This window comes from Staurois parvus, unplaced genomic scaffold, assembly GCF_062004578.1.
Source record: "Staurois parvus isolate SC_StPar_1 unplaced genomic scaffold, SC_StPar_1.0 ptg001207l, whole genome shotgun sequence".
Taxonomy (NCBI): Eukaryota; Metazoa; Chordata; class Amphibia; order Anura; family Ranidae; genus Staurois; species Staurois parvus.
In genome coordinates, this window is record NW_028319003.1 from 454238 (window position 1) to 468386 (window position 14149).

A 14149-nucleotide genomic window follows, 5' to 3' on the forward strand; every position below is an offset into this window, starting at 1 on the left:
TCAGTGTCTTATGTGTTTGACCGGTAGATCCTTCTTTTTCTCCCAGCATTTTCGTAAATTGCTCTTGATCTCCTCCATCCGTATACCGTAGATAAATGGATTGACTGTCGCTGAGAATAGAAAGTAGATGGCACTGCAGATATTTTGAAGGTCGTAGGAAGTGGAGTTCCCGGGCAGGTATAGAATAGAGATTATGAATCCAGAGGAATAGATGAGGAAGACCACCACCAGGTGGGTGCTACAGGTATGGAGGGCTTTATACCGAGCCATTCCCACCGTAATCTTAAGAACAGTGTGAAGAACTTTCAGATAGGAAATTAGGATGATGGGGATGTCACAAAACATCATGAGGGTCCTCACCACCAATCCTACGATATGGGCTTTGGACTCCTCACACCCCAGGCTGATAAGCATCATGCTTTCACAATGAAAGTGATGGATCATATTGGACCTGCAGTAACGGAGTCGGGCAGCTGTGATGACCAGAGGAAGGACCATGAAGCTATAACGAACCACTCCGTTGACTGCCGAGTGGGCAATTAAATGCTTGACTACAATCTCCTGGTAATGTAGTGGATGGTGGATGGCTAGGTACCTGTCTATTGCCATAAGCAGCACAATGGTGGACTCGGCCATGATGCTGGAGTATACAGTAAATATCTGCACCAAGCAGCCAGCCAAGGTGATTTGGTTAAGGCCAAAGAGTCCTAGCAGCATCTTGGGTGTGATGGCCGTGGTGTACACAGCATTGGTGGCCAAGAGAGAGAAGATGAGTGTGTACATTGGGGTGTGCAGACTTTTCTCCAACACGATGACCAACATAACCACAGAATTACCACTTAGTATCACCGCGTAAATGAAGGAGAAGGGAAGAGCGAGGAGGGGTCGGTACTCTGTGACTCCTGGAAATCCAAAGAGAACAAATTCCATGTGAGAGAAGGAGGAGGAGGTCCTATTATAGCCCGGAGGATCCATTTCTGTTCTGGAAAGCAGCAATTAAAATCATATCATTGACAAACTTAAGTTAGAAGTCAACCCATTTTTTCTTCAATGGGAACATAATTTAAAGATAAATACATTTTTTTGGACCTTCTGTGTTGTGTGAGTCCAGTGGGGGTGGAGAGTGACACCCAAGGATTGTCACGCTTGATTTGTTTTAGGTTGTGGAGCTCAGTGTAGAAAATGCACACATGGGGAAACACATGCGTCAGGACACCGGTCTGAGCCTACAATCTACGTCTGCATTTGGTGATTCTTGTTGTGCCACCTGAGATGCAGGATAGGACCCTGTTTGAGCCATTGGACAATCCTGCCTTGTATCTTGTTTCTGCTGAACATTGAACTCTTTCCTCCTCCAACGAACATTCTATTTCGGCCATGTCTCTGCCCTCTTCTGTCTGTATCTCCACTACCACTAGTTACCGACTTTTGGTTTGTTCCTCAACTATGCTTCTGCTTAACCCCAACCTGTGACCACTTCTTACTGACCTTTTGGCTTGTTCCTCAAATATGCTTCTGCTTGATCCTGACATGCAGACACTTCTTACCGACCTTTGGTTTGTTTACTGACTACACTTCTGCTTGATCCCCACCTGCAACCACTTGTTACCGACCTTTGGCTTGTTTACTGACTAAACTTCTGCTTGATCCCAACCTGCAGCCACTTGTTACCGACCTTTGGCTTGTTTACTGACTACACTTCTGCTTGATCCCCACCTGCAGCCACTTGTTACCCACCTTTGGCTTGTTTACTGACTACACTTCTGCTTGATCCCCACCTGCAACCACTTGTTACCAACCTTTGGCTTGTTTACTGACTACACTTCTGCTTGATCCCCACCTGCAACCACTTTTTACCTACCTTAGGCTTGTTTACTGACTACACTTCTGCTTGATCCCCACCTGCAACCACTTTTTACCTACCTTAGGCTTGTTCCTTGAATACGCTTCTGCTTGATCCCAACATGCAACCACTTCTTACTGACCTTTGGCTTGTTTACTGACCACACTTCTGCTTAATCCCAACCTGCAACCACTTCTAACAGGCCTTCGGTTTGTTATTGATTATGCATTCACTTGATCCCAACCTGCAGCCACTTGTTACCAACCTTTGGCTTGTATACTGACTACGCTCCTGCTTGATCTCAACCTGCTATATCTGCTACTGGACCCCGGCTTGCTCACCTCCTGGTGGGGCAATCCTGAGGACCGTGACCTGGTTCTAACATGCAACAAAATCCATCCTCACCATCAGGAGTGCTTAGACCCACACCTCAGATGTGCCCATCTCATCTGTCAGGGTGATATGCTGCTGCACTTATTCAGCTGGTTGGTGGAAGCCTCTCTACTGCTAAAGCTACTGGTCTCGGAGCTTGACCCCTGACCCATGACGGGGACAACAAGTGTTGAAAAGAAGTTTAAACCAAGTCTACGTTTCGGGTTGAAGTAATGACTAGTCACTTGAATGTAATAGGAGGCACCTCCTGATTGGTTGTCTGATCTTCTATGGAGCCCAAAACTCATGGCACTCATTGATTTAACATAGCAATCAGAGGGCAGCAAATGAGGGGGAGGAGACAAAAAACTGAGAGACTAGGAAATGCATGATAGAGGAGTTCTGGGTTTTGGGGCTCAGAGAGTAACTTCATGAACTCCACAGTTCTATGAGAGCACGCATCGGTAGACCTTTCTTTTTAAGAGTCAAAATGAGGTATTCTAACTAAACCTATCTCTAAGCACTATCCTCATTGGCCCACCTCCCAGGAGGACATCACTGCCCCATTAAAAAAGGACTATCCCTAGTTTAGCTCCCATCTAGGGTAGGATGTAGTTTTTGGCTATCTCTGTAATCAGTGGAGTGGTAATTGTTTGTTCTGGCCTGTCCAGGATTCACAGGCTTGGAGTTTGGAAGAGGTTCTAGAGTTTACGGAGAATCCAGATAACCTGCCTGAATATTGATTGCCTCCAGCCAATCCCTGGAGATGAGTGTCTAGTAGGGGGCTATAATGGAAATAAATCATTTGAGACACTGCAGACCAGAGTTCCTTTCCTCGCAGGAGGGATCCAGAGCTTCCCAGCAGCCCCTGGACCATGCAGCTGGTTTAGGAAGCCTCAGAAGCTCCAGGAGTAAATGGACTCTACTCAGAAACTGAACGCAGAACCAAAGCACTCAGAATCTGGTCCAGAGAGGCCCCATCTTACTCACTAAGTTGCTAGAAGCGGTCCCGGGGGCTTGTGAGTAGTGACCCTAAGTTGATCCTGGGAGTCTGCACTGTCTATCGATTACTATGCTTGGCATGAGGTACCCAGGAGTCCAAAAGACCGGCCTCATGGCCTTCATCTGTGTGGCCGGAGACTGTTTGGTATTCTACCAGTACTACGGAGAAGCATTTATGCCAGGGAGGTGTGCCTTATGATCCACAGCTGTAAGGCCCCAACTTGCTAAAGAATTGCTTTCTGGCCTTCAGCTGAGAGGGCTCAGACTGTCCACTATTCACTTTTATATGCTAAAGAACTTGGCTTCATGGTCCTCAGCTGTGAAGATTTAGCCTGTCCAGAAAAGTCACCTCATAGTCTTCAGCTGTGAAGGGATATAGACCGTGCAATTCTAGCATATACCTAATTATCAGACCACCCCAAAATCCTATGGAATGCTTAAAGGGGCATCTCCGCTAGCCTCCACTAGGTGCCAAGATGTCACTGTGGTGGAGAGGATCTTGTGGTGCCATGTAGAGTGGAGTTTGGGGGCCCAATGCATACTTTGCAATATTTGGCATGAACCGGTAAGTGGTCCTTTTAGGACTTTAAAGGTCCACTGAGCAAAATGATCTAATCTTAGGTTCTACAAGCTCTCAGCTAGATAGACTGGAGGGAATAGTCTTTCCTTCTAGCAGTTGGGTGACTGTATACTAGAGTTAGTGTTCTCCATTGTGCTGGAGATATCTCTGATGCCTTGGAGGTGTTGAGCAGCTAGTGGGACGTCTATAATAATTGGGGTTTGTGTCAAGTTGCTAAAGGCCTAAAAGGATTGAACTGGAAATATTCTTCATTATTTTATCCTCAATACCTGCCCCAGCAGGTCTCCACAAGTGCGCAGTATCCACAATCCCTGGGTGTGTGAAGAGGATGTAACGGAACCGGACCCCGACTGCGCTAGGGTATTTCCATTAGACTCCCGCTTCCCTGTCTGAACACAGATCCCCAGACACCACCGCTGACCACACAAGAGGAGACAGCACCAGACTTGAAGGAAACCAGGAGATAGACTGCTTTATTTTAACACAGATACAAGATATATACACAGGGCGGGGCAATACATTTAGTAACAAGAGACACACAGCAGACATCCCCCACCAAGCCAATACACAAACACATACATCCCATAATAGTTTGCTCCCAAGCAAGACACACAAAAGAACAATGGGACAACCACATGGCAGTAAACTATGAACAACCCCCCACCCCACCTATACATGTCTACACAATAGCAGGACATTCCACCCTGTACCCCTAACAGGCACAGGGTGACTTACACATAAGAGGGATATGGGGAGCTGAGACAGGGATCTCCCCACCTCTCTGAAGGGGGCTGTGTTCCATGGGCCCTCCACCCAATGTGACTCCCGTCACAGAGGACATCTCCAATATACGTCTTGTAGGCATCTATTAAACATCTCTGAGGTATGAGGGCTCCGTATATACCAATGTACAGGTGAGATATGCGGGCTCTGCATGTACCTGTGTACAGGTGAGGTATGAGGGCTTTGCATGTACCTATGTACAGGTGAGGTATGAGGGCTCTGTAAGTACCAGTGATCAGGTGAGGTGTGATGTCTCCATACGTACCTGTGTACAGGTGAGGTGTGTTGGCTTTGTACATACCTGTGTACAGGTGAGGTGTGAGGGCTCTGCATGTACCTGTGTACAGGTGAGGTGTGATGTCTCTGTATGTACCTGTGTACAGGTGAGGTGTGATGGCTCTGTACTTACCTTTTGTACAGGTGAGGTGTGATGTCTCTGTACGTACCTGTGTATAGGTGAGGTGTGATGTCTCCATACGTACCTGTGTACAGGTGAGGTGTGTTGGCTTTGTACATACCTGTGTACAGGTGAGGTGTGAGGGCTCTGTACGTACCTGTGTATAGGTGAGGTATGATGTCTCTGTACGTACCTGTGTACAGGTGAGGTGTGATGTCTCTGTACGTACCTGTGTACAGGTGAGGTGTGATGGCTTTGTACATACCTGTGTACAGGTGAGGTGTGAGGGCTCTGTACGTACCTGTGTATAGGTGAGGTATGATGTCTCTGTACGTACCTGTGTACAGGTGAGGTGTGATGTCTCTGTACATACCTGTGTACAGGTGAGGTGTGATGTCTCTGTACGTACCTGTGTACAGGTGAGGTGTGATGTCTCTGTACATACCTGTGTATAGGTGAGGTGTGATGTCTCTGTACGTACCTGTGTACAGGTGAGGTGTGATGGCTCTGTACGTACCTGTGTACAGGTGAGGTGTGATGTCTCTGTACGTACCTGTGTACAGGTGAGGTGTGATGGCTCTGTATGTACCTGTGTACAGGTGAGGTGTGATGTCTCTGTATGTACCTGTGTACAGGTGAGGTGTGATGTCTCTGTATGTACCTGTGTACAGGTGAGGTGTGATGTCTCTGTACGTACCTGTGTACAGGTGAGGTGTGATGTCTCTGTACATACCTGTGTATAGGTGAGGTGTGATGTCTCTGTACGTACCTGTGTACAGGTGAGGTGTGATGTCTCTGTACATACCTGTGTATAGGTGAGGTGTGATGTCTCTGTACGTACCTGTGTACAGGTGAGGTGTGTTGGCTTTGTACATACCTGTGTACAGGTGAGGTGTGAGGGCTCTGTACGTACCTGTGTATAGGTGAGGTATGATGTCTCTGTACGTACCTGTGTACAGGTGAGGTGTGATGTCTCTGTACGTACCTGTGTATAGGTGAGGTGTGATGTCTCTGTACGTACCTGTGTACAGGTGAGGTGTGATGTCTCTGTACATACCTGTGTATAGGTGAGGTGTGATGTCTCTGTACGTACCTGTGTACAGGTGAGGTGTGATGGCTCTGTATGTACCTGTGTACAGGTGAGGTGTGATGTCTCTGTATGTACCTGTGTACAGGTGAGGTGTGATGTCTCTGTACTTACCTTTTGTACAGGTGAGGTGTGATGTCTCTGTACGTACAGGTGAGGTGTGAGGGCTTTGTATGTATGTATGTACCTGTGTACAGGTGAGGTGTGAGGGCTTTGTAGGTACCTGTGTACAGGTGAGGTGTGAGGGCTTTGTAGGTACCTGTGTACAGGTGAGGTGTGAGGGCTATGTAGGTACCTGTGTACAGGTGAGGTGTGAGGGCTCTGTATGTATGTACCTGTGTACAGGTGAGGTGTGAGGGCTTTGTAGGTACCTGTGTACAGGTGAGGTGTGAGGGCTTTGTAGGTACCTGTGTACAGGTGAGGTGTGAGGGCTTTGTATGTACCTGTGTACAGGTGAGGTGTGAAGGCTCTGTATGTACCTGTGTACAGGTGAGGTGTGAGGGCTTTGTACGTACCTGTGTACAGGTGAGGTGTGAAGGCTCTGTATGTACCTGTGTACAGGTGAGGTGTGAAGGCTCTGTATGTATGTATGTACCTGTGTACAGGTGAGGTGTGAAGGCTCTGTATGTATGTATGTACCTGTGTACAGGTGAGGAGTGAGGGCTCTGTATGTACCTGTGTACAGGTGAGGTGTGAAGGCTCTGTATGTACCTGTGTACATGTGAGGTGTGAAGGCTCTGTATGTATGTATGTACCTGTGTACAGGTGAGGTGTGAAGGCTCTGTATGTACCTGTGTACAGGTGAGGTGTGAAGGCTCTGTATGTATGTATGTACCTGTGTACAGGTGAGGTGTGAAGGCTCTGTATGTACCTGTGTACAGGTGAGGTGTGAAGGCTCCGTCCCTCTGCCCTGTGTCTATTGATATCTGTATTTATCCATCACTGATGCCCCCGGGAGTCATTCCCAGACCTGCCTGCACCTAAGTCCCCACCCAATCCTGTTACTCTCACAACAGATGGAAAATGTTCTCCCCGGGATAAATAATACATCATAAATATTAATAAACGATCATTCTGATACCCAGAGATCAGTAGAACATTCAATGACATTTCTTGCAGCTCAGCTGTATATGTGACATAAACATTCTCTGCAGTGAAAAGCAGCAATACAATAAATGTCAATAAAGAAACCTACAACAATGAGATAAATCATCCCAATTCCATAGATAAGTGTTTAATATGTCAATGTATAACATGTAACAAACATGTCCTCACACCCTCAGAGCTGTGCATTCACTCTGTGTGCATAACAGTCCGAAAAGTCCTTCTTTGTTCGCTGTGTCCACCGCAAACTGAACACCTTTCGCCCCTCGATCGATCCCCTCTGTGCGCAAACACTTGGAGGTACATGGCGCTCACCAAATGTAACGCGTATTTGTATGATGGTCAAAACCACCTGAGGTAGGAAGGGGTAACACCCCCGGATCCCTGTGCTTTTCCCTCTGGCCACGGTCCTTTACCATCCAGTCCTCAATTCATCACCACAAATAAAAGGAAACCATCGCTACAGTGTAGCATTTACAATACTTTTATTAAAATGGAAAAATTACGCATAGATGCTTCCTGTAACGGAACTGACCCAGTCTGCGCTTGAGTACTCCCATTAGAATACCGCTTCCCTGTCCGAACACCGACCACAGACACCACAGCTGACCATACAGGACTAGACGACACCAGTCCTGAAGTAAACCAGGAGGTAGACTACTTTATTTGAACACAGATACAAGATACTGTATATACACTCAGGGGAACAACCCCTCCCCCCCCGGATAATGACACAGGGTGGGGCAATTTACCTTTAGTAACAAGACACACCAACAGACAGTCCCATCAGGAGGGAGGGCTGCTGGAGACACCCCCACCAAGCCAATACACAAACACATACATCCCATAATAGTTTGCTCCCAAGCCAGACAAACAATAGAACAATGGGATGCAACCACACAACACCAAACAATCCACAACCCCCCCACCCCCCAATGTTAGGACAGATCACCCTGTACCCCTAACAGGCACAGGGTGACTTACACATAAGAGGGATATGGGGAGCTGAGACAGGGGTCTCCCCACCTCTCCAAAGTGAGCTGTGTTCCATGGGCCCCCCACCCAAAGTCACTCCCGTCACACTTCCTGACTCCCCTCAGTGTCTGATGTTACATCTGCCTCAATGTGTTTCGTCACAAGGACTTCCTCAGGAGCTGTGTAAAAGCCTTAGTGACGAAACGCGTTGAGGCGGGTGTGACGTCAAACTAGGGTATAGTTATGGCTCGTGGAATTGTTTATTCTTTCTGTCATGGGTGTGTTCTCGGTGTGGGGATAGAACTCCTGGTGTCCTTCGTACTAGAGACAGTGATCACTAGAAAAAATAAAAGCAGATTAATGGTCTCACTGGGGACACAGACAGGAAAACAAACCTGACTGATGTTCTAGACCTTTCCTTCTTCATTCTACACTTAAAATAAAATGTTTTTTTTTTATAAAAGTTGGTTTTGATTTTGTTTTTTTAAAATGATGGAATAATTTCAAGGCTTGGACATGGATTTGGCTGGTCCTCACCCCCTACACTAGCGGGTTCATCATTGGAGGCATTAGGCGATAGATGAGTGAAAGAAGGGAGTAGATGGAGGGTGGGATGTTTTGCCAAGACCTGTAGGCCAGAAGAGTGAAGCCACCTGGGATATAGAACAATAACATGACACATGAGAAGAACACGTGCCAAATGTCTTAGACTGGGCCTCTTGGGAGGGAAGTTTTAGCACAGCTTTGATGATGAAGATATCAGATAACATTAAGGCAGAAATATCAAACACAAGAGCCCCAGATTCATGGTATGAGACCATAGATGCTGTTGATGGTGGTGTCACCACATGAAGTCTTCGCTATGGACATGTAAGATTTGCCGACCACTTCACGTCTACAGTAGGGTAACCGAGCCACTAGGTAGATACAAGGGCTGATCATGGTCACCCCTCGTAAAGTCAGGACACAGCCAATCAGGGTGATCACTGGACCAGTAAGAATACCAGAGTACCTGAACAGTTGGCATATGGCTACGTAATGATCAAACACTGTGGCCACTTACACTCCAGACTCCATAAAGCTGAGGAAATGGACGAAAAACGGATACATCTACTACAAAACACAAACTGAAAGTCCAGCCAAAGGCCGGCCAACATCTGTGGTGCTATAGGAAACGAGAGCATGAAGTCTGTGATGGCCAGGAACACGGTCATGGGCGTGCAGAGAACATTATCAGATAGAATGATGGAAGGGTTTCCCATCACCGAACACATGAACATGATGAAGAGCGGGGCTGCAGTGAGGGGAATGGGACCTCTCCAATCCAGGAACTCTGAGGAATATGGCTACGTAACGATCAAACGCCATGGCTACTTAGACTCCGGACTCCAAAAAACTGAGGAAATGGACAAAAAAAGGACACATTTACTAAAAAACACAAACTGAAAGTCCAGCCAAAGGGCGGCCAACATCTGTGGTGCTATAGGAAACGAGAGCATGAAGTCTGTGATGGCCAGGGAGTGTGGAGACCACGGTTAGATAGAATGATGGAAGGGTTTCCCATCACCGAACACATAAACATGATGAAGAGCGGGGCTGCAACATGGGGAATGGGACCTCTCCAATCCAGGAACTCTGAGGAGTATGGCTACGTAACGATCAAACACTGTGGCCACTTAGACTTCGGACTCCAAAAAACTGAGGAAATGGACAAAAAATGGACACATTTACTAAAAAACACAAACTGAAAGTCCAGCCAAAGGGCGGCCAACATCTGTGGTGCTATAAGAAATGAGAGCATGAAGTCTGTGATGGCCAGGGAGTGTGGAGACCACGGTCAGATAGAATGATGGAAGGGTTTCCCATCACCGAACACATAAACATGATGAAGAGCGGGGCTGCAACATGGGGAATGGGACCTCTCCAATCCAGGAACTCTGAGGAGTATGGCTACGTAACGATCAAACACTGTGGCCACTTAGATTTCGGACTCCAAAAAACGGAGGAAATGGACAAAAAATGGACACATTTACTGAAAAACACAAACTGAAAGTCCAGCCAAAGGGCGGCCAACATCTGTGGTGCTATAGGAAACGAGAGCATGAAGTCTGTGATGGCCAGGGAGTGTGGAGACCACGGTCAGATAGAATGATGGAAGGGTTTCCCATCACCGAACACATAAACATGATGAAGAGCGGGGCTGCAACATGGGGAATGGGACCTCTCCAATCCAGGAACTCTGAGGAGTATGGCTACTTAACGATCAAACGCCATGGCCACTTAGACTTCGGACTCCATAAAACTGAGGAAATGGACAAAAAATGGACACATTTACTAAAAAACACAAACTGAAAGTCCAGCCAAAGGGCGGCCAACATCTGTGGTGCTATAGGAAACGAGAGCATGAAGTCTGTGATGGCCAGGGAGTGTGGAGACCACGGTCAGATAGAATGATGGAAGGGTTTCCCATCACCGAACACATAAACATGATGAAGAGCGGGGCTGCAACATGGGGAATGGGACCTCTCCAATCCAGGAACTCTGAGGAATATGGCTACGTAACGATCAAACGCCATGGCCACTTAGACTCCGGACTCCATAAAACTGAGGAAATGGACAAAAAATGGACACATTTACTAAAAAACACAAACTGAAAGTCCAGCCAAAGGGCGGCCAACATCTGTGGTGCTATAAGAAATGAGAGCATGAAGTCTGTGATGGCCACGTGGAGACCACGGTCAGATAGAATGATAGAAACAATAAGAGGGTTTCCCATCACCGAACACATGAACATGATGAAGAACGGGGCTGCAACGAGGGAATGGGACCTCTCCAATCCAGGAACTCCGAGGAGGGTGAACCTCACCAATCTCAATTCTGTGATGTTTACAGACATTTCTATTTATAAGACATTTTAGTTCCCCGGCTTTACAAGTATTTACAGTCAACAAACTAATTCATCAATATAATATCAATACGTGTATATTCTGGATCTATCACTTGTTGTCGGCAGAATGAAGCCAAAGGTTTCGGAGAATGTTCTCTGTACTTGGGCAGCTGTGCCATCCGCAATACCCTGAGGGGGGACATATTGAAATTGTGTTTACCACTTTTTCTAGTGAAAAGACACAATGCTTCTCTGAATGTGTATACATTATATATATATATATGAGAGAGAGAGATACATACACATACACACACATACACTATATTGCCCCAAGTATCCCACACAGATGACCTGTAATGGCCTCCCAGTCTTAGTCCGTAGGGTTCAATATTGAGTTGGCCCCGCCCTTTCCACACACATGACCTTTAATGGCCCCCCAGTCTTAGTCCGTAGGGTTCAATATTGAGTTGGCCCCGCCCTTTGCAGCTATAACAGCTTCAACTCTTCTGGGAAGGCCGTCCACAAGGTTTAGGAGGGTGTCTATGGGAAGGTTGGACCATTCTTCCAGAAGCACATTTGTCAGGTCAGGCACTGATGTCGGGGGAGGAGGCACTGATGTCGGGGGAGGAGGCCTGGCTCGCAGTTTCCGCTCTAATTCATTACAAAGGGGTTCTATGGGGTTGAGGTCAGGACTCTGTGCAGGACAGTCAAGTTCCTCCACCCCAAACTGGCTCCTCCATGTCTTTATGGACCTTGCTTTGTGCACTGGTGGGCAGTCATGTTGGAACAGGAAGGGGCCATCCCCAAACTCTTCCCACAAAGGTGGGAGCATGAAATTGTCCAAAATGTCGCCTTAAGAGTTCCCTTCACTGGAACTAGGGGGCCAAGTCCAACCCCTGAAAAACAACCCCGCACCATAATCCCCCCTCCACCAAACTTTACACTTGGCACAATGCAGTCAGGCAAGTACCGTTCTCCTGGCCCCCACCAAACCCAGACACGTCCATCGGATTGCCAGACAGAGAAGCGTGATTGGTCACTCCAGAGAGCACATCTCCACTGCTCTAGAGTCCAGTGGCGGCATGCTTTACACCACGGCATCTGACGCTTTGCATTGCACTTGGTGATGGAAGGCTTGGATGCAGCTGCTCAGTCATGGAAACCCATTCCATGAAGCTCTCTACGCACTGTTGTTGGGCTCATCTGAAGGCCACACCAAGTTTGGAGGTCTTTAGCTGTTGACTCTGCAGACAGTTGGCGACTTCTGCGCACTGTGCGCTCCAGCATGCGCTGACCCCGCCCTGTCATGTGACGTGGCCTACCACTTGGTGGCTGAGTGGCTGTTGTTCCCAGTTGCTTCCACTTTGTTATAATCCCACTAACAGTTGAGCGTGGAATATTTAGTAGCCAGGAAATGTCACGGATGGACTTATTGCCCAGGTGGCCACCTATCACGGGACCACGCTTGAAGTCACTGAGCTCCTGAGAGCGACCCATTCTTTCACCAATGTTTGTAGAAGCCGTCTGCATGCCTAGGGGATGGATTGTATACACCTGTGTCCATGGAGGGGATTGGAACACCTGAATCACAGGATATGGAGGGGATTGGAACACCTGGAGTAGTATGGTGCACCATAATATCAGTATCTCAGTAGAGGGAGCAAAGAATAAAGGGCCATGACTCCTTCTCCGTATTCTTGTAGCCCAGCGCCTGGCTGCACACATATAAAAACTGGCAAAGCGGCTAAAGATGTTTATTAAATCTCAGTGACTTCGCCAAGCATGTTCTGATCTCCCTCACCCTGTAGCCGTAGATCAGTGGATGTACAGTTGCTGGAAACAAGAAATAAATGGCACTGGTGAGGTTCTGCACGTCCATTGAGATGGGCAACCTGTAAGCGATGGAGGAGAGAAGACCGCAGGAATAATTCAGAACCACCACGGAGAGGTGCGTTCCACACGTGTGCAACGTCTTATGGCGTTCCTTCCCTGTAATGATCTTCATGGTGTTATCAAGGATGCAGCCATAGGAAAGGAGGAGCAGCGTGATGTCCATAGCGGTCACCACAATCCTCACCATGAGCCCCACTATCTGGATTTGGTCAGTTTCCCCGCAGCCAAGGTTCAGGAGAACCATATTTTCACAGGCAAAGTCCAGGATGAGGTTGGAGGAGCAAAAGTAGACCTTGGTGGCCACGATGATAATTGGGGAGACAAAAAGACTGCATTTCACGAGACCCACCATAGATAAATGCATCAGCAAGCGGCTGGTCATGATGTCATGATAGCGCAAGGGCCTACAGATGGCCACATAACGGTCCAACGCCATCAAGAGCAGGACATCGGACTCAAACATGACCATTGTGTACATGAAGAACATCTGGAACAGGCAGGTGACCAGTGAAACGCGATCCATCCCCAACAAGACGCTGAGGACCGCCTTGGGCACAATGGCCGTGGTGCAGACGATGTTGACGGAGAAGAGCAGAGCAATGAGGATATACATGGCGGAGTGAAGGCTTTGCTCCGCCCAGATTCTGTAGATGATCAGGACGTTTCCCGCCAAAATCACCGAATAGACAATTAAAAACGGGATAGCCAGGAGATTCCGGGACTTGGAGATCCCAGGGAAACCCAACAAGATGAATTCTGTGTGGGAGAAGGGGCGAGAGCCATTTCCATTGAATATTTCCATTTCGGGAAGGTTCTTGTCAGCGGTTTCCTGAAGATACAAAAATAAATAAATAGTTGTCAAAAGTTTCTATAAAAAAAATATGGCGTGTCATCTAATCAACGGAATGAGACGAACTCGAAAAATAAGAAGCCTATTTATAGATAGTCCCGAGCCCCGGGGTCACGAATCGGGATGGGTGAGCAAACCAAAACCGAAAAACAAAATTTCATTTTCGGAGATTCGGATGCATCCAAATTTCCGAATGGACATAAAAACAAAAAAAAAAAAGGGAATAAATTTAATGTGTTTCATTCGGATGACGTCACATTTTCAAATTTGTTCAATAACATGGCAAAATTATTTGTGAATAACTGGTTGTTAAGGAGCCGGCGGGTGACCACACCCCCATGTTCGCCTGTCATTCGGTGGGCTTCCAGGTTCTGAT

At 47.4% G+C, this 14149-nt stretch overlaps 3 protein-coding genes across 3 annotated transcripts; all 3 read right to left on the minus strand.

The window, feature by feature from the left end:
- On the minus strand, positions 1 to 975 carry LOC149438195 (olfactory receptor 52Z1-like). Its single transcript, XM_089660144.1, has one exon. The coding sequence runs from the start codon at positions 973 to 975 to the stop codon at positions 1 to 3; it is 975 nt and encodes a 324-aa protein (XP_089516270.1).
- A 7972-nt stretch (positions 976 to 8947) lies between these two features.
- Positions 8948 to 9357, minus strand: LOC149438196 (olfactory receptor 52D1-like). Its single transcript, XM_089660145.1, has 2 exons — positions 9207 to 9357; positions 8948 to 9129 (listed from the first exon to the last, which is right to left on the minus strand). Exons 1-2 carry the CDS (start codon positions 9355 to 9357, stop codon positions 8948 to 8950), a joined length of 333 nt encoding a protein of 110 aa, XP_089516271.1.
- A 3417-nt stretch (positions 9358 to 12774) lies between these two features.
- On the minus strand, positions 12775 to 13725 carry LOC149438197 (olfactory receptor 52L1-like). The gene has a single exon (XM_089660146.1). The coding sequence runs from the start codon at positions 13723 to 13725 to the stop codon at positions 12775 to 12777; it is 951 nt and encodes a 316-aa protein (XP_089516272.1).
- Positions 13726 to 14149: the final 424 nt, after the last annotated feature.